Source organism: Gadus morhua, chromosome 20 (assembly GCF_902167405.1).
Source record: "Gadus morhua chromosome 20, gadMor3.0, whole genome shotgun sequence".
NCBI classification, from domain to species: domain Eukaryota; kingdom Metazoa; phylum Chordata; class Actinopteri; order Gadiformes; family Gadidae; genus Gadus; species Gadus morhua.
The window spans coordinates 21,771,763-21,797,864 of NC_044067.1; the positions used below are offsets into that span (position 1 = coordinate 21,771,763).

The window sequence follows — 26,102 nt, forward strand, 5'->3', positions numbered from 1 at the left end:
GGGTGAATAACGCTGGTCAAATCATTTGTTTGCTTTGCCCCCACATGAACAGATAGTTTTTACACTCCTACTTAGTAGTGACTGCATAATGTCCTCTTATGACGTCAAAGGACTGCAACTTAAACAAACTCCCAGGCGATGGCAGGAGCCACAGCCAGGGCAGCTCTTTACTCACCTGCAGGTCTGCATGTGAACAATAAAAACGAATAGATGTTGGTTTTCCTATCCACATAACCTATTGTACCTAGCCTGTTTCAACTCTGACAGCTGGAATGGCCATCAATGATCATTATGGAAATATTTCATAAATATCCACACTAAAATTCCTTGGACGATAACTTTCCCTCTCTGACACACACACGTGTATAATTAGAACAAGGTGTGAGCAGCACAATGCCGGTTAGCTCAGCCAGAGCCTTAGTCTGCCTCCCCTCCCCAACCACCTCACATTTAGTTCCACATCTGTTTCCCAAACCTAGCATGGGGCCAGGGAGCTGGGAACACTTTATAGGTCATGCGTGTGTGTGCGTATGTGTGTGTGTATTTGTATTCAGTAGACCTCAGGTTGAGATCATAACTGGAAGACAAGCCAATCCCAAACTTACGAGAAGTCTATCCAATAATGTGGCCAAGAAACACAACTGCACACATCACTATTGAACAGATACATCTCTTCAGTTGGAAATGATTTACTTTCATTCGTGTTTCTTTCTCTTTCATGTATTTCTTTCAAAAAACTTCTCCTGCATATAATATGAATATGTGCTGCCACCTACTGACAAACAGATCAGGGTAGAAAATTAAACTGACATGATTTTGCTTTGGCCACACATGTATAGGGGTGATTTCATTTTATAACAGTAACTGACATGTTGACAGTGGTTTGTGTTTGGCTCATCCACATACACAAAAGCACCACAGGGCAACACAATCTCTTAATCTGTTCACTTTTGATAACATCTTTATTGAATCTCTGCCTCGTTTTAAACATATGTACAGGTTCTTTTAATATTGTTCAGTAAAAATACAAATACAGAACACTCAATTTTTCAAAATCACCGTCGCTCCTAGCGACCACCCTGGGATTGGGGTGGGGGATGTGGGGCCGTTCACCTGGACCCGTCTCCCCATTGGTTACAGGTGATGACATCAGCATGATGCATGTCCTGTGTTTGGACATGAAGCTTGTTTTGTCCGTAGCCACAGGGGCCGACAGATAGAGAGAGGGCAAATTATGGAGTGATGATGAAGGAGGGATGGAGTGCTTGTGTGTGTTGTTAATAGTTCAGCAGAACCAACTCAGAACCAGTCGCACTATATGGTTTTCCCAAGAAACAACCCCTTGTAGAGGCGGAACCGCATGGACACATTAAGATGCACACATGAACAGGTGAAGCCTTGCTAGGAGCTCAAACTTCTGTAACCCAGGGTTCAACTCTAACCCTTAACTTAATTATAAAACCCTCCCTCCTCAGCTCGTACTCATACATAATGCCCATCAACCGCCGCAATGTGTCCACTCATCAGGGAATATTACATGTGAACAGGATATGCCTCCAAGTATCTCCGTCTCACTCTCCTGAAGGCCCCTCAAACACACACACTGAAACCTTTCCCCAAAGTCATGATATAGAGAGAGACCACATGGCGCGCATAGCGCCCGAGGTCTCACACAAAACTTTTTTTGTGTATTTTATACAATCAACGTGATCACAGTGAGAACAGAACAAACACCATAACCCGCCATTGGTTAAAGGCCTTGGACCCCGTGTGGTCATGATATGATCAGAGCGCTGGGGTTGGTCAGTGTGGGGGAGGAGGGGAGGGTTAAGGAAGGTTTCTGATGAAGGTCACCATGGCGATTGGGTCCATCACTCTGTTCATACATGGTCCAGTGGAACACTAACCCAGAACCCAAAGGAACCCTACCAAGAACTCAAAGAACCTTAAGAGACCCCATACAGAACCCTATGCAGACATATACCCTAGAACCAACACAGACAGAACCCTTAGACCAGGGAGAGCACCTACAAAGTCCCCACAAAAACCCTTGAGGAAAAACCACAGGACCTCCCAGACACTATAGACCCTGGATAGATTTAGACTCCATAGTATAGAACCAAAGACCAAACATATCATAAAGAACTCATTCAGAACCCTCTAGAACCTCAGTGGGAGCTGCTCAGAGAGCTAGAGGCCGTCAGGGGAGGTTCTGTGTGATCACTGGAACATGAAGAGGAACCACCCTACGATGCTAAGGTGAGGGGGATCAGAGCTTTAGCTCAAGGCGTCCAAATCAACACATCAAGTAAGGCTTTAAAGTAAATCACATGCTCTCATTAAGACTTGTCCCAGCCACGGGCACGCACACACGCACGCACGGACGCACACACGCAAGCATACACATGCACACACGCACGCACGGATGCACACACATGCACACACGCACACAAGCTCATGAAGGCAGAGGATGACGAGGCAGGGAATGATGTGAGTCGGAAACAATAGCAAAGAAACAGAAATTAATGGAAACAGTTACGCAGAGAGAGAAGGCGAGAGACACAGAGCTGGGGGGACTGGAGGGTGAAGAGGAGGAGGGGCTGACAGGTGATCAGGAGTTGTCCGAGGGGCGTCATCATCATCACGGTTCGTACTGTTCCATCTCTCAACCAACCCGAGCGGCGCTAGCGTCTCCCCGCTGGCGGTACCCAAAAGGTCCATATACAACCCCAGGTCAGAGGTCATGTGACCGGAGGGGGGGAGGGTGGGGGGGGGGAAAGGAAGGCCGTGATCCGGCCCCCGCCGCAGGTGAAGGAGAGCTGATAAACACCAAAGAAAAGGTTTGGAGGACGGCCCCCGAAGGTCCCCGGGGCCGTCCATCCGTCTGTCTGTACAAGAAGCACTAAACGCGCCACGGTCCGCTCAGAGGACAGTTTGGTCAACTTCATGATAGTAGAAAAACAAAAACAATCAAACAACATAAGCTTGTTTGAGCCTCCTGATTGGAGCTCGGTCCGACAGGTAAAAAACTAAAACAAAAAAACAACATCATCAGCCAATCACAGGGCTGAGTATCGCACCTCACTGTTCTCATGGTGTCCTCAGTAGGAAGAGAGAGGAAGAGAGAGAGACAAAAACACAAAAGAAGGTGGGTGTGTGATAGAGAAAGATAGAAAGGGACAGAGATAGAGAGACATTGAACCAGAGTGGGAGTCCTTGATGCTCTGGGTTTCCTCTCTCTTAACTCCTCCCCTCTCTGCAGTCTGGGAGATGCCACCGAGCGCTCCTCTCCTCATGAGCACTAACGTCCCCCCTGTGGAGGTGGTGGGGGGCGCTCTAGCGCTGGGCGGGTTGGCTGCCGGGCAGGGTGATGTTCCCCAGGTGGAGCACGGGCAGAGGGTGGGCCTCTGTGTTGAACACCCAGCTGTCCAGAGGCAGCAGGTCATCACTGGAGAAGAGCAGGTACAGGTACCTGGAGCCGGGGGGAGAGGAGGGAGGAAGGCAGGGGGAGAGGGAGAGGAAGGGAGGGGGGGAGAGGAGGGAGGGGGAGGGAGGGAGGACGAGGAGGAGGAGAGGAGGAGAGGGAGGGAGGGAGGAGGAAGGGGGAGAGGAGGGGAGGAGAGGGAGGGAGGAGAGGGAGAGGAGGACGAGAAGGAGTAGAGGGAGGAGGAAGGGGGAGAGGGAGAGTAGGAGGGAGGGGGAGGGGAGGAGAGGGAGAGGAGGGGGAGGGGGAGAGGAGGAGAGGGAGGGAGGGGAGAGGAGGAAAGGAAGAGAGGGAGGGAGGGAGAGAGGAGGAGAGAGAGTGCATGAGAGAGTGCAAGCAAGCTTCATTCACAGTTCCTAACACTGACCTATAACTGACCTAAGTGTTCTAACTACTGTTGTTGAGTGGCTTCCCCAGCAGGGGCGCGAGAGGGAAGGGCTATATGTGGGCCAGCTGACGGAGCTCTAGCGCCCTCTACCTGCCACCGATGATATCCAAACAGCAGGTTACAGGTGGAACAAGATAATATATAGACATTTACGATTGATTAATATCATGCTAGCTATGTTGATGCAAACAGTCGAGAAAATAAATGATAGTTATGTTTTGCAAGACAAAGTTTAAGTTTCAATGGTCCAGATAATTTATGATTTATTAATAATAGCACAAATATTGTTATACTGAATTCAAGCTGGAAGCATTCGGCTGTTAAATATTAACGCCTGCCTCCACCTTGCATCAACAAGTCTTTAAACTCACTGCCCCGCACACAGCCAATCAAATCCATCCGAAGAGCACCAGACACTTGCTTTGCTTACCCACAGCCAATCAAATCCACCCAGAGCACCAGACCCTAACTTCCCTTACTCACAGCCAATCAAATCCACCCGTAGAGCACCAGACACTTACTTCAGGGTCTCGGCCAGGAAGAAGCTCTGCTGCACGTCGTCGTAGGTCGGGTTGGAGGAGTAGACGTCCTTCACCCCCGAGAAACCCCCACTCACCCTGCAGTACTTATCGATAGCCTGGACACACAGGGACAGACAGACAGAGTTAGGGTGAGACACATGGCAGTACTTATGTATAGCCTGGACACAAACAGGGACAGACAAGAGTTAGAGTGAGACCCCCTGCATCATTATCTATAGCCTGGAAACACACACACAGAGGTTGCCTCATTTACTTTTTCATACACATATTTATTAGTTCATTAATTGTTTATTTGAACTCAAATGGCCTTCTATCTCATGTGATGAATAGGAAGCCAGAAGCAGGAGAGAGGGAGCAGGAGAGGGATAGACGGAGGACATGAATACAACCAGGAGCCAGAGGGGGGAGGGGAAGAGAGAGGAAAGAGAGAGAGAAGAGAAGAGAAGAGAAAGAGAAAGAGAAAGAGAAAGAAAGAGAGAGAGAGAGAGAGAGAGAGAGAGAGAGAGAGAGAGAGAGAGAGAGAGAGAGAGAGATAAAGGCAGGGGAGGCTTTAATGGGCTTACAGCAGCATGCTTTAATTAATGTCATTGCTTGTTATATATGAGACGAGGTCCTGAGGAGACACACACACACACACACAACACTGGGCAGAACAGAGATTACACTAACAGCCTCAACAACACCATCACTACATGACACACCACTTCTATAGAGTAGGGGGCTACAATGTTCAAAAGAGCCCAGCAGCACCAGACGTCTTTACAACAGAGAAACATATGATGAAACAGACATGGTCGATGATGGCCAGGTCAGAAGGACTACCGGAACAGACCTCCCAGGGTTTAGTTTCAGTGAAGACCTTCAGAATGCCTCACGTGTTAAGCTCATTTATAGCTCACCAACATAGAGGAGTAGTATAGTCATTTAAATATTCAGGGGAAGGCCAAATAACGAAGAGAGTCAAGGGTCCATGAGGACGAAGGCATAATCATCATCATCTTCATCATCCAGGCTCTAGTCTATGACAGGCTGGCTGTGCCCCACAGAGCCCCGGTGACGTCCCCCTGACATGGATGGCTACCAGGGGGTCCAGAGCCAGGAGGCTGTGGACTGGGGGCGGGGGGAGTTGAGGGGAGGTACGCTTTGTAAATAGCTCCGTGAAGCCCAGACGGCGGTCTCAGAAGAGGGGTTCCTCATTGAGCAGATGGGAGGAATCCATGAGGGGGGAGGGGAGTGGTGGTTGGAGCGGGAGGGAGAAGGCTTTCCCCCTGTTGTTATGGTTACGCTCAGCCCGAGGTGATGAGAGCCCAGCTGGTCCTAGTGTATTTACTAACGTGTTATGAATTCATGGAGAGGATGTGATTTAACTTCTAGAAGGCTTTTGGAAGAAAAGAGATCAGCTCTGTGTGATCAGTCACAAAGCACAACGTGATTACGTTTACGTCTTCATCATCTCTCTTTCTCCTCCCTAGGTCCCTACTCTCTCCTCTCTAGGTCTCTACTCTCTCCTCTCTAGGTCTCTACTCTCTCCTCTCTAGGTCCCTACTCTCTCCTCTCTAGGTCTCTACACTCTCCTCTCTAGGTCTCTCCTCTTTCCTCTCTAGGTCTCTACTCTCTCCTCTCTAGGTCTCTACTCTCTCCTCTCTAGGTCTCTCTGCTCTCCTCTCTAGGTCTCTACTCTCTCCTCTCTAGGTCTCTACTCTCTCCTCTCTAGGTCTCTCCTCTTTCCTCTCTAGGTCTCTACTCTCTCCTCTCTAGGTCTCTACTCTCTCCTCTCTAGGTCTCTCCGCTCTCCCCTCTAGGTCTCTACTCTCTCCTCTCTAGGTCTCTACTCTCTACTTGCTCTGTTTTGGCTCTTTCGCGCTCATAGCTTTAGTCCATAGTGTCTAGGTCATTGTTTGTTTATGTATTATGTCTCTCTCCGGTCTGGCCTAGTTGTTCAGTCAACATTTGCTAAACAGGGCGCTCAGCCTGGGACGCATTATTTAGTGACCTCACCTGCGCAGCCTCCCAGCCCCACTGGCGGTACTTGGGGTCGTGGGTGAAGCGCCACATGTACCAGTAGGTCTCGATGACCTCCGGACGCAGGATGTAGTACTTCTCGTTCTGTCGCACGGCAACCGCCTCCAGGCCACTGTCAAATTTAAAGGCCTCTGGTCCCAGCTTCAGCACTGGAGAAAGAGAGCAAGAGAGAGAGAGAGCAAGAAAGCAAGAGAGCAAGAGAGCGATAACGAGAGCGAGAGCGAAAGAGAAAGAGAAAGAGAAAGAGAGAGAGAATAAGGAGTAGAAGAGAGAGAATAAGGGGAGGAAGGAGAATAAGGAGAGATTGAGGAGACAGAAGAAGGGCGATTTAGTGTTTGGGATAGGATGCGGAGAGCAGGAGAAAGTGGAAGGAGTCTTGTGTGTTCAGTTCAATGTGTCTATAGGCCTGTGTAAAGTAAATATGTGGGTTGTGTGTGCCTGTGGCTGTGTGTTTGTTTGTGTTTGAATTGAAAGCCTTTTGCCTTTCAATTCATTGATTTTCCATGGCCTTGACAGTTTTTCAGATTTCTTGTTCGTTCAGTTTTATTCTCAGCCAATAATGTTGGTTTTTGCCAATGAAGACTGGCACTACGGCCAGATGGACAGACCTGGGCCCCGTTTCCCGAAAGCGTCGTTAGCCTAAGTGGATCGTGAAGTGCGTCGAAAGGGCATCGTAGAGTTTTCACCGCGTTTCCCGAAAGCATCGTTGGTCACGAACGTCTTAAAAAACGCTCGTAGCTAATGAGTACTCCAGGGGTGCGCGTAGGTACTCGTAGTAGCTAAGAGCATCGTCAGCTATAGCCTCAGTGGCGTCACCATCGGACATTCCGTATATTGGATGCGTTTTATTAAAACGCATTGCGCCTTTATGTTCTTAGTTTGGTAATTAATAAAGATTATTAATTAATTTATTAATAAAGATGTTAAAATGGCCAAAATAAAACGGGACAGTCCAGAAAATGTTTGCGCAGGCAGGGCACTCAAAATGTGTGAGAGAAAGTGGGGGGATTTGTGCAGACTGACATAGGCTACTCATAAAACGTAGCATAAAATAATGTAAAAAAAAAATTAAATTAAACAAATTTTAAAAAAATAAAAAATAACGAAATTAAAGAAATTAAAAAAAATAAAAAATAAAGAAATAATTTTTTTTATAAAAAACAAGCAAAGAAGCAGGCAAAAGGCTGGGATATGGTGGGGATTGGTCACGTTGACGGGAATGTTAAGTGACATGAGGGAGGGTGGAGGGGGTTAAAAAAAAGTCTCAATCACTATTCGACGCACATGAAAACCAGCCGCGTAGTCATGAGGGAGGCCGTCCTCACACCGATCTTCCTCATCGTCATCGTCCTCAACGTCCTCCGGTTCAAGCAATGCCACCCCAGCCTTAGCTGCAATGTTGTGCAACATAGCCGTCACACATATCACGGCGCATGACTTGGCCGGCGAAAACTGGAGCCCTCCGCCTGACTTGTGAAGGCATCTAAAGCGCAACTTCCACCTCCCGATCGTGCGCTCAACGATGCACCGGGCCAGACGGTGGGCTTCGTTGTATTCCTCATCATGGACGTCTCCCGGGTTATTCACAGGTGTGAAGAGGAATTATTTCAGGGGGGAAAATGCCGTGAAACGCACAGTGCATTCAGGATTAGGACTGATATATGTCGGTTTAAGCCTAATCAATTGTGTTTTAATGTCTTTAGCATTCATATAATTGCAGTCTATTTTTTTTTGTAGGCTACTCTGCTGTTGTCCTTGATGGGGATATATTTTAACCCTTTTTAACACAATTTTCCTGCGACATTCCTGCGTCTCCCCCTCCTACGGAGCCCATTTCAGCACCGTGTCAGTAGACAGTTACAATCCTACGACGTCGTGAGTGCAGCGAATGCGCGTTCACGTTAAGAGGAGTTTCGGGAAACGCTCCAAAGAAATTGACGATGGATCGCAAGATCCATCGGGAGAATGATCGTACGAGCGAAGATCCATCGTTATCGGGAAACGGGGCCCTGGTGGCCCATATAGGATAACACCGGGGTCAGAGTGGACAGAGTGCTCTCCTCTTGGACACAGCTAATGGCTAGGTTAGTGTGTGAGTGTGTGTGTTGGTATGTGTTTTAGTATGTGTGTTAGTATGTGTACGTGTGTATGTGTACGTGTGTGTGTGTATATGTGTGTGTGTGTGTGAACGTGTGTGTATACATGTGTTTACATGTGTACGTGTACGCGTTACCTGTGCGGTCGTAGGACTCGTGGCAGGTGTGTGCGATCTCGGCCCCCAGCTGCAGGTAGTGGCCGGCCTTGTCGTCGGGGGAGCCGTCTGCGCCCAGGGCGAACATGCCCCCGGCGAAGCAGGTCAGGTGACCCATCTTCCTCTCCAGGTGGCCGTTCTTCCACTCGCCGATGAAGGTCAGCCCGCCGTTGGACTTACGGATCAGGTGGCGCTCGATGGCCTGGAGGGGGGGGGCATGTGGGGTCAATATGTATGTACATATATATGTATATGTGAACATGTGTGTACACCAGAGATGGAAATTAACTTTTTTGCCCACTTTGGCCACTGTGACAGGTAGATTTAAAAATCGACCAGCCACTTTTTTATACGCTATATATTTTTAAAATATATGCGTACATTTTAAACAATATAATAGTAACAATAGATAAGAAAAATGTTTTTCTGATGGAAAAAAAATGTTTTTTTTTCCATCAGAAGTGATTTTTACTGTAAGTAGGTGCTACCAAGGAACTGAGTTGAAAACGTTACACTCTTACTGCATATGATAAACAATATACAGGTATCTACCATGTTAAGTCATGTTTATTTCAAAGGTGTTACGATGACAAGTTTGGGGATAATTCATCTTTACAAAATATCTTCAATAAAAAACAAATTGACAACTTAACAATAAAACAACATGCATGGCTACACCATCATAAGTCAATGGGATTTTTTTTTTTTTTATATTTACATGTGACTGCATACAAATGTATCAACAGACATGGTAACTAACGCATGATAGTAAGCATTATTGGCCCTTAACACTAATATTCAGAAAAAACATTGCCTCAAAAGGCTATTGGCTTAAGCAATACAGGTAGAGGCATATACTTGAACTTTATACCCTGAACTTTTGAACGTTGCAAACGTGCAAAAACATAATTATATATTTATGTGGCATTCAGTCCAATGCTGTGGTAAAGTATGACCAAGTGTTTCTTTCTGTTCAATAGATACAACTTTATCAATCCCCTGAAGGACAAATTTGTTAATGTTTGTTCCTATAAAACAATAATGGTAAAAAAATAAATACAAAACACGACAGTAACTGAGTAAGTCAAACCGTCCAATCTGAAGAGTCTACTTAACCACTCCCCCTACTCACTTCCTCCAATGCAAAGCGAACAGAACTGAGTAGGGGAGGGCGTAGCCTAACTAGTTTGTGAACGACCCAGAGAAACGCAACGCAAATTCAATGTGAACATGTATGAGGCTTTAATAAAATCCCGGACAAAAACATTTTTTTAAAGTGTCTCAAAAAGAGGGCATGTCCGGGCAAAATAGGACGTCTGGTTGCCCTACGTACGGGAAACCCATTTGATTCCTACCTGTAACACTATTAAATAGCGGCCCAAATTGGTGGGCGCTATCCTGGTAATTTCTCTGCGCGAGAAAGAAAGTGTGGCGTGTGAGCGTGTGCATGGGTTGAATTGTGTGCGTCTCACGCCGAATGCGTGAGACTTGAGAGCCCTGTTACCGGTATATTATCCCGGATGTTGACAGCCGCAGTTCAGCAAAAGAGGCGTAGAAGAAGGGGACCGGATGTTGACAGTAATGGTTGTGGAACTGTGCAGCGCCTTATGACGAATGTATTAAATATGCAAATTTGATCTGGGCCCCGTTTCCCGAAAGCATCTTTAGCCTAAGTGGATCGCAGAGTGGGTCGTACGAGCATCGTACAGTTTTCACACCGTTTCCCGAAAGCATCTTTGGTAACGAACGTCTTAAAAACGCTCACGAGTCACGAGTAGCTAACGAGTGCTCCAGGGTACTCGTAGGACGCTAAGAGCCTCGTTAGCCAAGTGTAGCCTGTGGCGTAACCAGCGGACATTCCTAGTATTGGATGCGTTTTATTATAACACATTGGTAATGGTGTATCACGTGCGTCTGAGCCTAATGTGGGCCATTATGTTCTTAGTTTGAGAGAGACAGTCGGAAATGTTTGAGCAGGCAGGGCACTTAAAATGTGTGAGAGAAAGTGGGGGGGATTTGTGCAGACTGACATAGGCTACTCATAAAACGTAGTCTAAAAGAATGTAAAAAAAATAAAAATAAAAATATTAATTATACAAATATTGAAAAAAAATGCAAAGGAGCAGGCAAAAGGCTGGGATATGTTGGGGATTGGTCACGTTGACGGGAATGTTTAGTGACATGTGGGAGGGTGGAGGGGGTTAAAAAAAAGTCTCAATCACTCTTTGACGTGCATGAAAACCAGCCGCATAGTTATGAGGGAGGCCGTCCTCACACCGATCTTCCTCGTCATCGACCTCAATGTCCTCCGGTTCAACCAAAGCTACCCCAGCCTTAGCTGCAATTTTGTGCAACATAGCTGTCACACATCATAGCGCATGACTTGGCCGGCGAAAACTGGAGCCCTCCGCTGGACTTGTGAAGGCATCTAAAGCGCAACTTCCACCTCCCGATCGTGCGCTCAGGATTAGGACTGATATATATGTCGGCCTAGGCTTAATCAATTGTGTTTTAATATCTTTAGCATTCATATTATTGCAATCTATTCTTTTCGTAGGCTATTCTGCGGTTGGCCTTGATGGGGAGATATTTTAACCCTTTTTAACCCCATTTTCCTCCGACATTCCTGCGTCTCCCCCTGCGTCATAGCCCGTTTCAGCACCATGTCAGTGGACAGGTACAATCCTACGATCGTCTTGAGTGCAGCGAATGCGCGTTCACGGTAAGAGGAGTTTCGGGAAACGCTCCAAAGAAATTATCGATGGTTCGAAAGATCCATCTTTCGAACCATCTTACGAGCGAAGATCCATCGATATCGGGAAACGGGGCCGTGGCGTGTGGCGGGTGTTAATTTCCATCCCTGGTGTACACATATACATAGGCTATGTGTACACACAGATATGTGTACACATATCTTTACATATATGTACACATCCCTTTTTTAAAAACAGTGCTTTTATTTAAAAAAAATTATGTGCGTACATATATATTTATGATATACGTATATACGTACATATATATTTATATACATGTATATATATATACTTTATTTTTTTCATGAAAACTCCATAAAAAAGCCTTTTAACACAGAAAGCAAAACATTGTTCCATTAGAACACAGGAGTGATGGTTGCTGGAAATAGATATTCCATTAAAAATCTGCCGTTTCCAGCTAGAATAGTTCATTTACCACATTAACAATGTCTAGACTGTATTTCAGATTTATTTTATGCTATTGAAAAAAACAATGCTTTCCTTTAAAAAAAAAAGGACATTTCTAAGTGAACCCTATGTACTTATGTACATAAATATGAACACATATAATGTATGTACGTGCATAAATATGAACTTATATGTATGTACATATATATGTATGAAGGCTGCACGGAGCGCGAAGCATGCTTCAAAATAAGCCAATATTCTCTCAGCGGGCCGTGCCCTTGTTTTAAACGCAATGCGGTTTTGGGGGGAGTTTGAGGGATCTCCATGGAGACGTGAAATCAGAATTCCAATTGCGGAATGAAACTAAATAAGTTAGTACAGTACAGTTGTTAAAAATAAGTACGATGCCTGGTTAAGGGGGGTGCTTGTAGGTGCATTACATTACAGTAGTGCATGAGCTGGTTTGTGTGCAAGCACATAATAATGGTTGTGGCGGTACACAGTAGGCTTGGCGGTATCCATTTTTCATACCTTCCCTTCCTTTCACTGGAGTATACGGTATATGACGGCATTTGTGTAAATAAATAAGAACATCAAAGCTGAGGTGCTAGAAGTATAAGTCATTGCAGCATGTACGACATTGTCTCGCCTACAGTAAGGTTTGTCGAAGATGCAATTTGCCAACTTCGACAAGTTTTGCTCGGTTTAAATAAAGTGCCCTTCATGCATCGATTCAGTCCAAATCTCAATGAGTACTTGGAATGTACGCACCATAGAATGTGGAATCTAAATTGCACCTGTATTACTATACAGTCTATGTTAAATCAGATTAACCTGGATTATATACAGTCTGTGTTTAATCAGTTAAAACTATTATATACAGTGAGTCAGTTGAACCTGTATTTTATACAGTAAGTCAATTCAACCTGTATTATATATAGGGTTGCAAAGGGGTGGACAAATTCCGGAAATTTTTCGGTAAATTACCATGGGAAGTTAAGCTTGGGAATTTTGGAAATATTAAAAATCAGAAAATTATGGGAATTAATTGAAATTAACTAGGAATTTAGGGTATTTTTAATCGAACTGTATCATATCCAAGCATATATATATATATATATATATATATATATATTTTTTTTTTTTTTTTTTTTTTGGTTATAAGTAGTAGTAGTAGTTGTAAGTAGAACATTTACAAGTTCTAATTATTTTATTCTTTCATTGGAGAACAAAAACAAGAATTTTGAAAATTTTTAAATATGCTCTGGACTTAAAACTGTGGTCCAAGGTTCCAGAAGTCATCAGGGCACATGTGATGAGGATTGAACAGTGCATGTAGGGGGTGTGGTCTCAATAGCCCTGTAGCATTGTGCTAGCGTGATTGAGGAATAGGATAGATATTCAAGTTTACTTGCATGAAATCTGGTTGTGTTAGTCAAGATTATGCTAAAATATATATATTTTCCTGAACTATATTTAAGTCCCCTGTTAAGAGCCAACCTTTAATTTTGAAAATTCCCGGTTTATTCCCAGAAATTCCTGTTAATTCCCATAAATTCCCGTTAATTCCCACGGAAAGTTTCAAATTTAGAAAATTCCCGGAATTTTGCTGCCCTGATTATATAAGGTCAATGTTAAGTCAGTTTAACCTGTATTACATACAGTCTATGTTAAGTCCTTTTAACCTGTATTATATGTACTATGTGAAGTCAGTTTACCTTTATTATATACAGTCTACATATTAACTCAGTTTACCCTGTATTATACAGTGGTAAGAATAAGTTTATGCACCCATGCTAAAGTTGACTAAAAATAGGAATAATAAATCACCTTTTGGAAATCTTAATGCCTTGATTAAACAAATGAAGAAAAATCCAACCTTTTAGGCCACCAATTTTCTTTGTGAATGAATAATGTATTGTAAATAAATAAATGTTCTTCAATCAAATACAGGGTGCAAGTATAGGAACTTTGGAATTAAAATAGCCCCACATCATCACATAGCCTTCACCATACCTAGAGATTGGCATGGTTCTTTTGCCTATCTCTAGGTATGGTGAAGGCTATGTGATGATGTGGGGCTATTTTAATTCCAAAGGCCTGGGTGACTTTATCAGGATGCATATTATCCTGGATCCATGAAATAAATGGCCTTTAAAAATAAAAACCTGCCTGCTTCTATGGGAATTTAACATAGGGGTTCCTATACTTGCACCCTGTATTTGATTGAAGAACATTTATTTATTTACAATACATTATTCATTCACAAAGAAAATTGGTGGCCTAAAAGGTTGGATTTTTCTTCATTTGTTTAATCAAGGCATAAAGATCGATTTCCAAAAGGTGATTTATTATTCCTATTTTTAGTCAACTTTAGCATTGGTGCATAAACTTATTCTTACCACTGTATACAGTGTTACACCTACACCAGAGCGCCACTGGCCATGCAGGATACAATTCTACACAGCAACATTAATCCATTGGGGATATTTTGAAATGTGATATGCGTCTGAGTAAATGGCATTTTAGTTAGGCTATTGTTTGAGGCAGGGTACTTTGTAATGCGCCCATTGTGTAGAACTAATGACCAAACGATGGCTCTATTGAGAGGATTCTCCAGGGCAGGTATACACCGTCTGCTAGACACATGACTCCTACAGGACCACGTCTTTAGTTCCCTGCATCACCTCACTGGGATTCATGAATATCTGTTTGAGTATCAATATCTTTCAGATTTATGTGTGATTATTTTAATCCACCACCCCAGCAGCAGTATGCTAAAAATAAATGTCCCTTTCAGTTTTAATGTTGGGACATTCCGGGCGGGAGAGCTTGTATTTTTGACGGCATTGAATCCTTCGTCTGTATTTCTACATACCCCAGTACAACCTAATCCCACCAGAGCCTAGTCTACAATATGTGTTAGATTGTGGGTCAAACAATGGGTTAGGGCCTGGTTTTACCCATTGATCAACATAGGGAATAACACAACCCCTGGCAGTATTGATGCCTTGCTATAGGGTAAAGTCGGCGTTATGTTGGACATGCACCTCGATTGCGTCGTCGTAGGTCTTGCGGGCCTCAGTGTCTGTCTTGTCGGACATGAGCCAGGCCTTCAACAGGTACTCATAGAAACTGTCTCCAAGACCCCCCACCGATGTGTGATCTGGAGAGAGAGATGGAGAGAGAGACAGGGAAGTCAAATAAAGATGTCACAGTAAAATTAACAAGCACAGAAGAGGCCAGGCGTGCACATTGAAGATCAAAATGATCCATCTAACATGTATTATTAGAGTGGACCCCTCAGTCGCAGTAAGCTCATTTATTATAAGCTGATGAAAAATGATTCAGCAAAATATGTCTAAATGTTTCAAGAAAAAAAGTTGACTTATTATTCAATTCAGAGAATGTGCTTTAACAAGCAATTACCCTCATCATGGTCTACATAGCTATTTGTTGATTAGAATTAAAAATATATATTACCACTGTTTATACTGCTGCTAATGATGTGTTTGTATGTTTCTATGGATCACGTTGCTAAAGTGAGATTCCATTAATAGGGTTTATTGATCAAGAGGTTATGCCTTGAGGAAAATGTAATTTATTCAATATAAATAATATATTATTATTCATTGAATTATGAACCATTAAATCCAATTCCAGTGTGCCCAATGATCCAATGCTAACATGAGCCATCCTAGCTGGGAGGCTCAAATAACTGTTTAAATGCAGATAGTCTCTTTTGAATGTTTAACAATCTAACAGGGCCATGTATGAGGCATAAAGAAGAAAAAAAAAAAAGCCATCTAGAGATACAAAGAGCGAGATGGAGGTACTGAGACCATGTAAAGGCAGGTCACAGTGAACCAGACCAGGGTTGGTTAATCTTCATCATGCTAATGTTACTTTCCACTGAGTCAGAGTGACGCAGACAAATCACTCACACACACACACCATCTCTCTTTCTCATGTATTCTCTCTCCTCCTTTTTCCTTCACCCTCTCTCCACCTATGTCCCTCTCTCAGCATCTGTAAGTGTTAATTAGGCAGCAGTTATCTCTTACTGATTAACACAGGGGCCTAGAGGACAAGGTGGTGCAGAGAACATCCCATAATTACTGTGGTCTTCATTAAAACATACCAAAATATCTGGACGCACGCACGCACACGCACACGCACACACACACAGACACACACACACACACACACACACACACACATGCACCCAGGCACACGCACAAAGAGAATGGTACATGACAAAGTGAAGAACAAACAGGCAGAGATACAAGATCCATCACCAGCTGTCAGGATGACTCCACACCTAACGATCCATCTGTTAATGTAGTCTGCATGCATCCATCACTCTGCCATGCTCTCGCTCTCCTTCACCCTGCAGTCCACCCACTGTCTGCATGCTAAGACAACTAGCTAGCCAGCCAACCAGCCAGCTAGCCGGCCGACCAGCTAGCCGGCCAACCAGCCAGCCAGCCGGCCAACCAGCCAGCCAGCCGGCCAACCAGCCAGCCGGCCAACCAGCCAGCCGGCCAACCAGCCGGCAAGATTCAGATTCAGAAAACGTAATTGTCTGTCGTAACAGAAAATCATCTTTGACTTGGCTGGACATACAAACAGGACAATGTACTGATAGGCACTCGTACAACATTGATTTCTGAGAGCACACATATTGTGTATTGATCTTAAAACAAGTATAAATATTAAAAACTGTAAAAATAACCAAGACCAAAGACAAAAGCTGTGGCTATGTTTGAAGTGTAAAGTGACCATGCGTCAGGGTTAATTTGTCCATTGTTCATTGTTTATTTAAGCTGTTTATTGCAATGGGTATGAATGAGTTTTTGTGTATGTTTTTCTTAGATAGGGGTACTCTATATAGGCAGCCTGGTGGCAGAAGTTGGAAGGACTTGTGCAGGGGGTGGCTGGGATCCTGTGTAATAAGGTTGGCTTTTCTTTTAACTGCCTGGCTGTGGAGTACTGGTAATTGATTTTGAGTTTTGCCAGTTTTTTTGCTTCCTTGATTGATGATCCGGGAAAGCTTTGATTTGTTTTTGACAGAGGTGAGGGTGAACCAGGATGTGATGTTGAATGTGAGTACAGAATATATGAGTGATCTATAGACAGCTGTTAAGATGTCCTTTGTGACATCAAAGCTCCTGAGTTTCCTAAGTAGGAACAGGCGTTGCTGTGCCTTTTTCTACACAGAATCTGTGTGCTGGGAGAAGGACAGGTGGGTGTCGATATCTGTGCCCAGGTATCTAAAGGCCTCTACCTGCTCACTTGTCTGCCCAGCCAGCTGGCCAACCAGCCAACCAGCTTGTCGGCCAAACAAAACCAGCTCATCTTTCAACACTTTTTTAACTAACGGACAGACAGACGAGCAGGCAGACAGAATGGAAATGCAGAGAGACACAATAGACATAGAGAGGTATAGAAGAGACATACAGATAGATAAGAGACATGCAGAGAGTTACAATAGACATAAGAGTGGTATAGAAGGGACATACAGATAGATAAGAGACATACAGAGAGTTACAATAGACATAGAGAGGTATAGAAGAGAAATCCATCCTCTGCATCTATTCCTCTGCATCTAAAGGTCAACTAAAGAAATTACAAACTGCTCAGAACAGGGCTGCCAGGTTAGTATTACATTGTCCCATACGAACAAACACTATCAGTATGCACCATCAACTCTCTTGGTTAACGGTAGAGAACAGGCTGGTTTTCAATACGACATTTTTCAGGAACATTGTCTTCTCGTCTCAACCCGTTTTCTTATGTAACCAAATTGTTAGATGTAGTCAGGTTCAGTCTCATTTTACTAGGTCAGCCGATGATGGCCAGATGATATTACCAAATCCAAAATCAAATGCTTTAAAGAGAAGTTATTTAACGGGCCATCAATCATTGGAATAATTGCCCACTGAATATACGTCAATTTAATAACAAATTCTCTTTCAAATATCGTTTGAGAATGCACTATTTAAATTTGCGAGTAGGGAATTGTCATACCTACTGTATGAATGCAATGATTGTAATACCCATGAATGCAATAACTATATCTGAATAATTTGTTGTTGAGGATGTTGATAATGATTTACTCCCTTTATATTATCATTGTTAGCTGAATTATGATTTGTGTCTTGTGTATTGTTATGTTTTGTGTCTTTATGTGTGGACCCCAGGAAGACTAGCTCATCCCACTTCGTTGACAGTTAATGGGGATCCTTTTAAACAACAATAAACAACAATACCGATAGATAAGAGACATGCATATAGAAAAAATAGACAGAGAGGTATAGAATAGACATACATATAGATAAGAGACATGCAGAGTGAAACAATAGACAGAGTGGCTATAAAAGAGATATACAGATAGATAAGAGACATGCAGAGTGATACAATAGACAGAGAGGTATAGAAGAGACATACAGATGGATAAGAGACATGCAGAGAGTCACAATAGACAGAGAGGTATAGAAGAGACATACAGATGGATAGGAGACATACAGAGAGATACAATATACATAAAGAGGTATATAAGAGACATACATAGATATTAACAGTATAAATACAGAGAGATAGAAGAGACATAGATATATAATAGACCGATAAAAAAAAGAGAAGAGAAAAAGAGAGAAGAGACCCAGGGGGTACTCACGCTGTCCCCAGCGCCCGGTGCGTGGGTTCAGGTAGTTGGGGTACAGTCCGTTAGGACGGTCCATCTTGGCCAGCAGCTTCCTGATGTGCATCACCTATGAGGAAGCAGGAGTGTGTTCAGAGCTCTGTTCAACCTCAGACCTTCACCATGTGTTCAGGTCTTCCAACATTCTGGTAGTAGACGGGAACAACACTCAAGACTTTCATCATGTGTTAGGCCTTCCTACATTCTGGTAGTAGACGGAAACAACACTCAGACCTTCAACATGTGTTAAGGGCTGATTATGGTTCCATCTCGACACAACGCAAGGACCACGCAGACGCGTGAACCTGTTTTGGTTCTGCGTTGGGTTTTAGTGAGCGGACCAATCACAGCCCTTGCTTCTGCGTTGCCTCGACGCAAGGATAAAGTTGTTTGGAGGCGCAGGCCCTTGTCAGGCCCTTGCGGTGGATGCAAGGAGCAGGGCTGATAGTAAGTGAAATTATCTGTGCCTGAAATTATCAAATACATTTGAATACACCATATAGAATTGCCTTTCTTGACAACAACAAAAGGAGCGGAACTTGCACACCATGTAGCCGATGCAACAATACGTTTTTGCATCGGCAAAAAAAACGTATCGGCAATCAGTCAATGGTAGCAGATGGTAACAACACTCAGACCTTCATCGTGTGTTTAGGTCTTCCTACCTTCTGGTAGTAGATAGGGTCTTCCTACCGACTGTTAGTAGACAGGGTCATCCTACCTGCTGTTAGTCGACAGGGTTCTCCTACCTTCTGGTAGTAGACGGGGTTCCCGGTCAGGTAGGTGAGGTGGACGAACTCCATGTGCAGCGTTCCGAACTCGGCCAGGATACTGCTGCCTGCAGACGCCCAGCCCCAGTTACGACCCACACCACTGAGGGAAGGGGGGAGGGAGGGAGGGAGGGAGGGAGGGAGGGACAGGGTGAGAGTTATAGAAACATTGCATATTCTGAGACACAGGAGTTGTGACCAAAGAATCCAATGTAAACTCAAGTTGTTTGGACTCCTGACTTGTATTGCTATATATACGTATAACTAATAATCCACACACAATACCCATGCAGACCTTGACAGAATACATTGGGTCACTGACTTTTAAAGTCCAGTGCATTTTCACAGCAAGAAGTAAAACAAAGGCCAAGTCAGGCCCTAGTTCATCGGCTGATGGTTCGTTTTTGTGTCGATATTCACTGACAACGTGACCACAGCCTTAATAGCAGCAGAGGTTTCCACTGTGCTGTGTTAGTGAGAAACAACAACCCTGAATGGAGACCTGCCCCACAAAGCGTGATAGTTGTTGCATGAGATCTTGGGGATTGTCGACCCCATGGCAAACAGTGGAACAGTTGGACCATTATGCAGATACTGCCTCTACTTCTGCCCATTGTCTCGTTTGCTTACCGCCAGTTGGATGCATCAAAATGAATGGAATTACTAGAGAACTAATGATACCCACCCTCCCAACCGAGTGGGAGGAGTCGGCCTGTGGTTTAATGAAGTCATTTGGTTATATTATTTATTTATTCAATGGATAAATAAATACAGAGCACAGACAGCCCTGGTGAGAGTAAAACACACATGTACACACACGCAACAAGCACCGGTAAATTAAAGAGGATCATAAGGCCTAATGAATAGGGACAGAACACATTACATTTTTATAACATAAAATATTATGTTTTCCCTTTTTTTCCCTATGCATGGTATTTTATATTTTCATTCACACATCCCTGGTCATTTTGAGTAAACTTATTTTAAAACTTTATAGTAACTTATACCTTAATTTTAAACAATGTTCTTGTTCATTTTCCCTAACCCTAACCCAATAAAGCTCTGAATTTTAATTAATTCATTAAGAGAGTGGGTGTGTCTCTGTATGAGGTGCATCATGGGTAATGTAGACGCTTGCTAATCACCTCTTGAGGTTTACCATGGCCCATGGGATTCCAGTAGGAGTGTTGAAGGCTGGCAGCAGCTTCTCTGCAAGCTGCACGGCCTTCAGCTTGAACACCTGGAGAGCGAGAGGAAGATGAAGAGGGACAGAGAGAGAACATTTGTAAATACAGGTTGTGTCTAGCATCCCAAATGGTATCAGAGCTCGCTACCAGAAGCAGGTGCCAGGAGCGATATTGCCGCCATTACTTCCTAGTACACCTACATAGTACTATCAATGTCGGTATGGAAAATGCAGAATTAGAGTTCAAAGCACAAATTGCAAGGAAGCACGCTGTCAAGCACATACTGATAGTTAATATATCCAGAGGCCGACAGAGATGAATGAAGAAAACAAAGACAGGAGACAGCCTGATGTCTGTGTGGTCATAGCCAGACTGCCTGGGGACCCTCCGTCTGTCATTCAGATGATGTTATTGAGACAAGATGTAAACCTGACTCATCAGTAGGACTTTCAGAACCTCCCATCAACTGGTCACACTACTGTTGCACCGCTCAACTTTGCACCGGGAACTGTTAGTTTGCTTTGAAGTACAGAAATACGGTTACATAAGGTAGGTTTGGTCTTTGTAAGTGGCTTTATAATAGTGTTTTTACATAATGCAGCCGATAAATAAGAAAAATAAACATGAACAGGAATAGTGAACTCTGTGGAAGCATCGTCTGAGCGTTTACTCCATGATTGTAGATGAGGGAAAGAAAGAAGAGGGAGAGAGGGGGGTTGATAAAGGAAGCAATAGACACAGAGAGAGGGAGAGAGAGGGGGAGAGACACAGGAAGAAGGAGACACAGAGAGAGAGACACAGATAGAGGGAGAAACACACAGGAGTGAGACATAGAGAGAGGGAGAGACACACAGAGAGGGAGAGAGACACAGAGGGAGAGAGACAAAGAGGGGGAGAGAAACAGGAAGGAAAGAGACAGGAGAGACACACAGAAAGAGGGAGAGGGGGAGAGACAGAGAGGGGGAGATACACAGGAAGAAAGAGAGGCAGAGAGCGAAAGAGAGGGAGACACAAATAGAGGGAGAGAGACCCACAGAGAAGGAGAGAGACATACATAGGGAGGAGAGAGACACAAAGAGAGAGGGAGAGAGACACAGAGGGAGACAGACAGACATAGGGAGAGAGAGAGAGAGAGAGAGAGAGAGAGAGAGAGGGAGAGAGACAGAGAGGGGGAGAGACACAGGATGTCTCTCCCCTTCATTATAAACTGTCATTGCATGAAACCGTGTTAACAGTCCAACAGGAACCCTCCTTATGCAGTGAGGAGAGATGAAACCAGCGACCCCAGTCTAGTGGGCTCAGTAAAACCAGGGCTGGGTTCCTGTAACCAGCGACCCCAGTCTAGTGGGCTCAGTAAAACCAGGGCTGGGTTCCTGTAATGGGCGTCAGCGGACCGCTCGGTAGCAGAGAGCGTAGGGGGGCACTTGAGCAGGGAGAGGAAGGTAATAACACCACTAGATGTGACGGCAGATCTCTGAGCATGTTTAGGTGGTATAATCCTCCATCTGGCTCAGTACAAATCCATCATCTCCAATGATCCTCAACAGAGAGTCTACCCCAACACCGCACTGCCAGGCGGGCGCGCTGTTCTCCAGCAGGGCAGGTTGAAAACACACTGAATCAGCTCCAGCTCATCATTCTGTCCTTTTAGACTGTATTTCAAATCTATTTGTCGTTACATAAGACATAGCCAGTCCCGTCAACAAAAAAAACGCTACTGGGTCGGTTCATGGGCCCCTCCCCGAAATGGTTTAAATGAAGATAGTTAGAACAGGAGGTAGACAGCAGCTGAATCATCGGAACATCTGTCAGGGCTTTGAGGCGTGTGTGTTTGAGTGAGTGAGGCAGACAGGGCTGTACAGCGCCACCGTTTTGAATGCATATGCTATTACTAATTATTGTGTGCGAAGAGAACATATGGATAAACTAAGGGTGGGCAGATTGATCCCAGAATGTCAATACTACGGATACTACGTCTCATTTTCGAAGCTAGGTAGTAGCGTCAATAGGATCGATACCAGTTTCAGTTTCTCTTCTCTACGTTGTGCCCATTTCATAAAGAGTAGAACTGTCTAATCTTTTTTGTTTCACATCTCACGGGCACCGTGAGGTGTATAGGAAAGCTGTGAAAGGACTCCATTATTACTGAAATCTCTAGCTACTAAATATATTTTGGGGAAAGGGAGGATCATAAAATCATCTTCACTTGAGCGTTGAATCCATCCGTCTTTTTAACCGGCACAATTATTATTGGAAAATGCCGCCCAGGGAAATCTCTGCATTCCTGCTGTAAGTTCCCTTGAGAAAGGTTGTAACATTGTATTTACATTTTAAGAAGCAAACGTATCCCTCTCATCTAACACATAGAAAACACACAGAAAAAGGGTTGTTCAAAGGTTGTGTAAGTAACAGAAGATGAGAGACTAGAGTAGATTGTTTTTATGTTCAGTGTCTGATTCATGAAGCTGTTGCATCTAAGCCATACACCACAAGAGTGTACCTTCCCTTTGTCCAAAGCGATGAGTCGGTTCTATATCCGGCACCATCATAATTTTTGTTGCATTTCCTTCTGAATCAGTGCAATATTTTTTATTCAAAGCTAATCTTGAGAGAATTCCATAAATTGATAAATGCCAAGCAAGAACCTTGTGATTCTGATTTAATCAAGAATCATGCATCCCTACAGGGGCGTCTATTACCCTAATCAAAAACGTATTCCCAATCAGTTGCCCCATGCGACAGCTGAGTGGTAGCAGTTGTCCTGTGTAGAGGTGATGATGCATTGACCTCAGAAAATCATGAAACACAGTTCTCCCGAACATGAAAATGCACATGCCGCTTTGAATAATGAAAAGTATCAGTATACAGTATATAGCGGCGACTGGTCCATTGTTACTTGGTATCGGTTTGAGATAATGTTTGCAGTATCACCTGCCCTTCGTTTAAACTTGCACGTGTGCATGTGGAATGTGCTGTCATTATATCTGTAAAAATTGGCGAAAAAACATAACCTTTTCTTGTCCTGGACAAGTACCTGCATCTTATTGGAGTATTTGAAAAAAGGGTTTACTCTCCATTCCAATGCAACTAAAAACGACATATCCTGGTGATCGCGTAAACTAAACACTACTGTAAACGGCTAGCATAGAAGCTGCAATATACAAGCGACAAGCAGGATATATAACTAAATGTTAAAAGCCTCAAAGTCATGCAAAGTTGTTGAGAGTGTTTGCCAAGTTAAACAATTTACATAATGACCGACCACCAGGAACAACCCAACATCCAAACTGAAAGTCAAATGTAATAGAGCTGCTATGGTGGTGTGTCCCCTAAAAAGCCACACCTATCAACCACAGTGTTTGCGAAGGGAACAATGTTTTTAGAATGATAGTGTATATAAAACAGATCCTCCTAATTAACAAGGTGACACTGTGAACAAAGACAAGATGGCAGGTATGAGACCTGTGTGTCTAGCGGTGTGGTTCTATACCTTCCCAGGAGACGTACGGGCAGCAATCCTCTCTAAATACGTCGATTGGTCCTTATTTATATACAATCAGCTAATTAAAAAGTACCCTGCCTTAAACAATAGCCTTAATAAAATGCAGTTTAACCGATACGTCAGCTCATTGAGAGACCGGAAACCGGTGAATTAACCTTTTGGACAGCCGCAACTTCCTCACTCTCATGCAATTGGTTAGTCGTATATAAGAGTCATGAACAGGTAAACAGGAACATTATATTTGTTACCTGAACTTCCTCTTGCTGATATTTTGTCCTGTATGTTGTTATCCTGGACTAAACCTTTTTACCGTTTTCAGTAGCCTATAATCTGTCCATCTTGATATTTATTATCATTAATTTCATTATTATTAACAATAAGCTATAAAAAAAATTAGTATTTGGTCTACTGAAGTCTACCAGCTAATAAATATGGCGTAAAGCCCTGGATGGTGAGGAATCTATTTAGATGGCGGCATTGCCGACATATGAGAGCGGGAGAGAGATAGAACAGGAGGAGGGAGGAGAGAACCGACAGGAGAGTTAAGAAACTATCGGCCGTAATGATATATTGAGAGACCTAAAATCATGTCCTTCCAGAGCAAATACGCTGACTTGGCATCAGCAGACACACACACACACACACACACACACACACACAAACACACACACACACACACACACACACACACACACACACACACACACACACACACACACACACACACACAGGAGGCTACCTCCTGTCCAGAGAGGTAGTAGGCAGCCAGCAGTCCTCCAATGAAGCGGATGTTGACCTCAAAGACGGACACCTCGGCATTCTGGGGAGGAAACAGGAGAGATCAATGAGACACAGCGGAGTCACTGGCAGGACACGCCCACAGATGATACAGAACATCTTTCCCAAAATAAGACGCAAACCTCCACCTTTCTATGCGCTACAGCCCTGTCTCATCTGCTAGTCAGCTGATGTTGCCAAGAGTGAAATTATCATGATGTGACAATTAATGCAAGGATATTTTTTCCATGACCCCAGATACATTTGTAAACTTTTTGAAATGTTGATGTCTTTAATGATCATCACAAAAGTAGGAAGTGATTAGCAAACTCAAGAGTAGCAAACTAAGATGTGTATATACATTTTTGAAAATCACGCATGGAAATGTACATAAAATCTTTTGTTGCATCGAGATGCATTGATAATCGTTTTAGAATCGAATCGTTGACCTAATAATCTGAATCGAATCGAATCGTGAGGTGCCAAGAGATTCCCACCCCTAGTGTGAGAGAGAGGGTGTGTGTGTGTGTGTGTGTGAGAGATAGATGCTGGTTTCATCCTTTACATTCCCCAAGCTGCACTACATAAATATGGTGACAGTTCTTCAGGTCTGAAGGAAAACAATTTCACAAACTGTCATCCAAGTGGCAGCCATCTTAAATGTTTAATTCTGAATCTCCTTGTCACTCAATAGGGGGTTAAGACCAAGAGCAGGGTAAACAGAGAGAGAGAGAGGGGGGGGGGGACGCCTTTACCTTGAAGAGACTAATCATGACTAACATGACAGGTCCTGCCGTATGGGAGCAGCCATGCAGGACCGGGGGAATTTCATATCAAAATAAAATGCAGCCAGATAGCCTGTCACTGGCTTCTCCCCCATCTCCTTTATGGCTGCCTTCTGCCTCGATTTGTGGACATGTCACATATTCAGCCAAACACAGCATCTAGTTTCACAGCATGTAGGGCACGGCCATACTGACTAAAATATGAAACGCCATTTTCTTGCCACAGCCAAATGTGTTGATATGTGAGCCCATAGTCAGTGCTAAACTGCAACTGCAATCGGCCTGAATACGACCCGCCCAGCTGAACGCAGAGCAATATCAGAGCAGCACATCGTTTTCTACAAGTTTTGCAAGACTTCCCTGCTACCTGTAGTGGTCACATTTGGTCACAGACAGAGAGATAGAGATGAAGACAGAGAGAGAGCTAGAGGGAGAGAGAGTGAGGCATAGGGAGGGAGAGAGAGGGAGAGAGGGATGACGAGAAAGACAGAGATCGACAGAGGGGAGAAAGACACTGATAGTCTTTCTCA

General features: G+C 43.9%; 1 protein-coding gene across 2 annotated transcripts in view; it reads right to left on the reverse strand.

Annotated features, from left to right (window-relative positions):
- Window positions 1–935: 935 nt before the first annotated feature.
- man1a2 (mannosidase, alpha, class 1A, member 2) overlaps window positions 936–26,102 on the reverse strand; it is a 97,008-nt gene continuing 71,841 nt past the window's right edge. For both annotated transcript variants that reach the window (XM_030343324.1, XM_030343325.1), the window contains exons 6-14: window positions 24,750–24,830; window positions 20,467–20,561; window positions 19,301–19,424; window positions 18,528–18,621; window positions 14,899–15,014; window positions 8,670–8,889; window positions 6,413–6,585; window positions 4,394–4,509; window positions 936–3,472 (exon numbers count right to left, since the gene is read on the reverse strand). In XM_030343324.1, coding sequence (XP_030199184.1) covers window positions 3,337–3,472; window positions 4,394–4,509; window positions 6,413–6,585; window positions 8,670–8,889; window positions 14,899–15,014; window positions 18,528–18,621; window positions 19,301–19,424; window positions 20,467–20,561; window positions 24,750–24,830 — 1,155 coding nt within the window. In that variant the 3' untranslated portion in view covers window positions 936–3,336. The remainder of the gene's footprint in view (window positions 3,473–4,393; window positions 4,510–6,412; window positions 6,586–8,669; window positions 8,890–14,898; window positions 15,015–18,527; window positions 18,622–19,300; window positions 19,425–20,466; window positions 20,562–24,749; window positions 24,831–26,102) is intronic.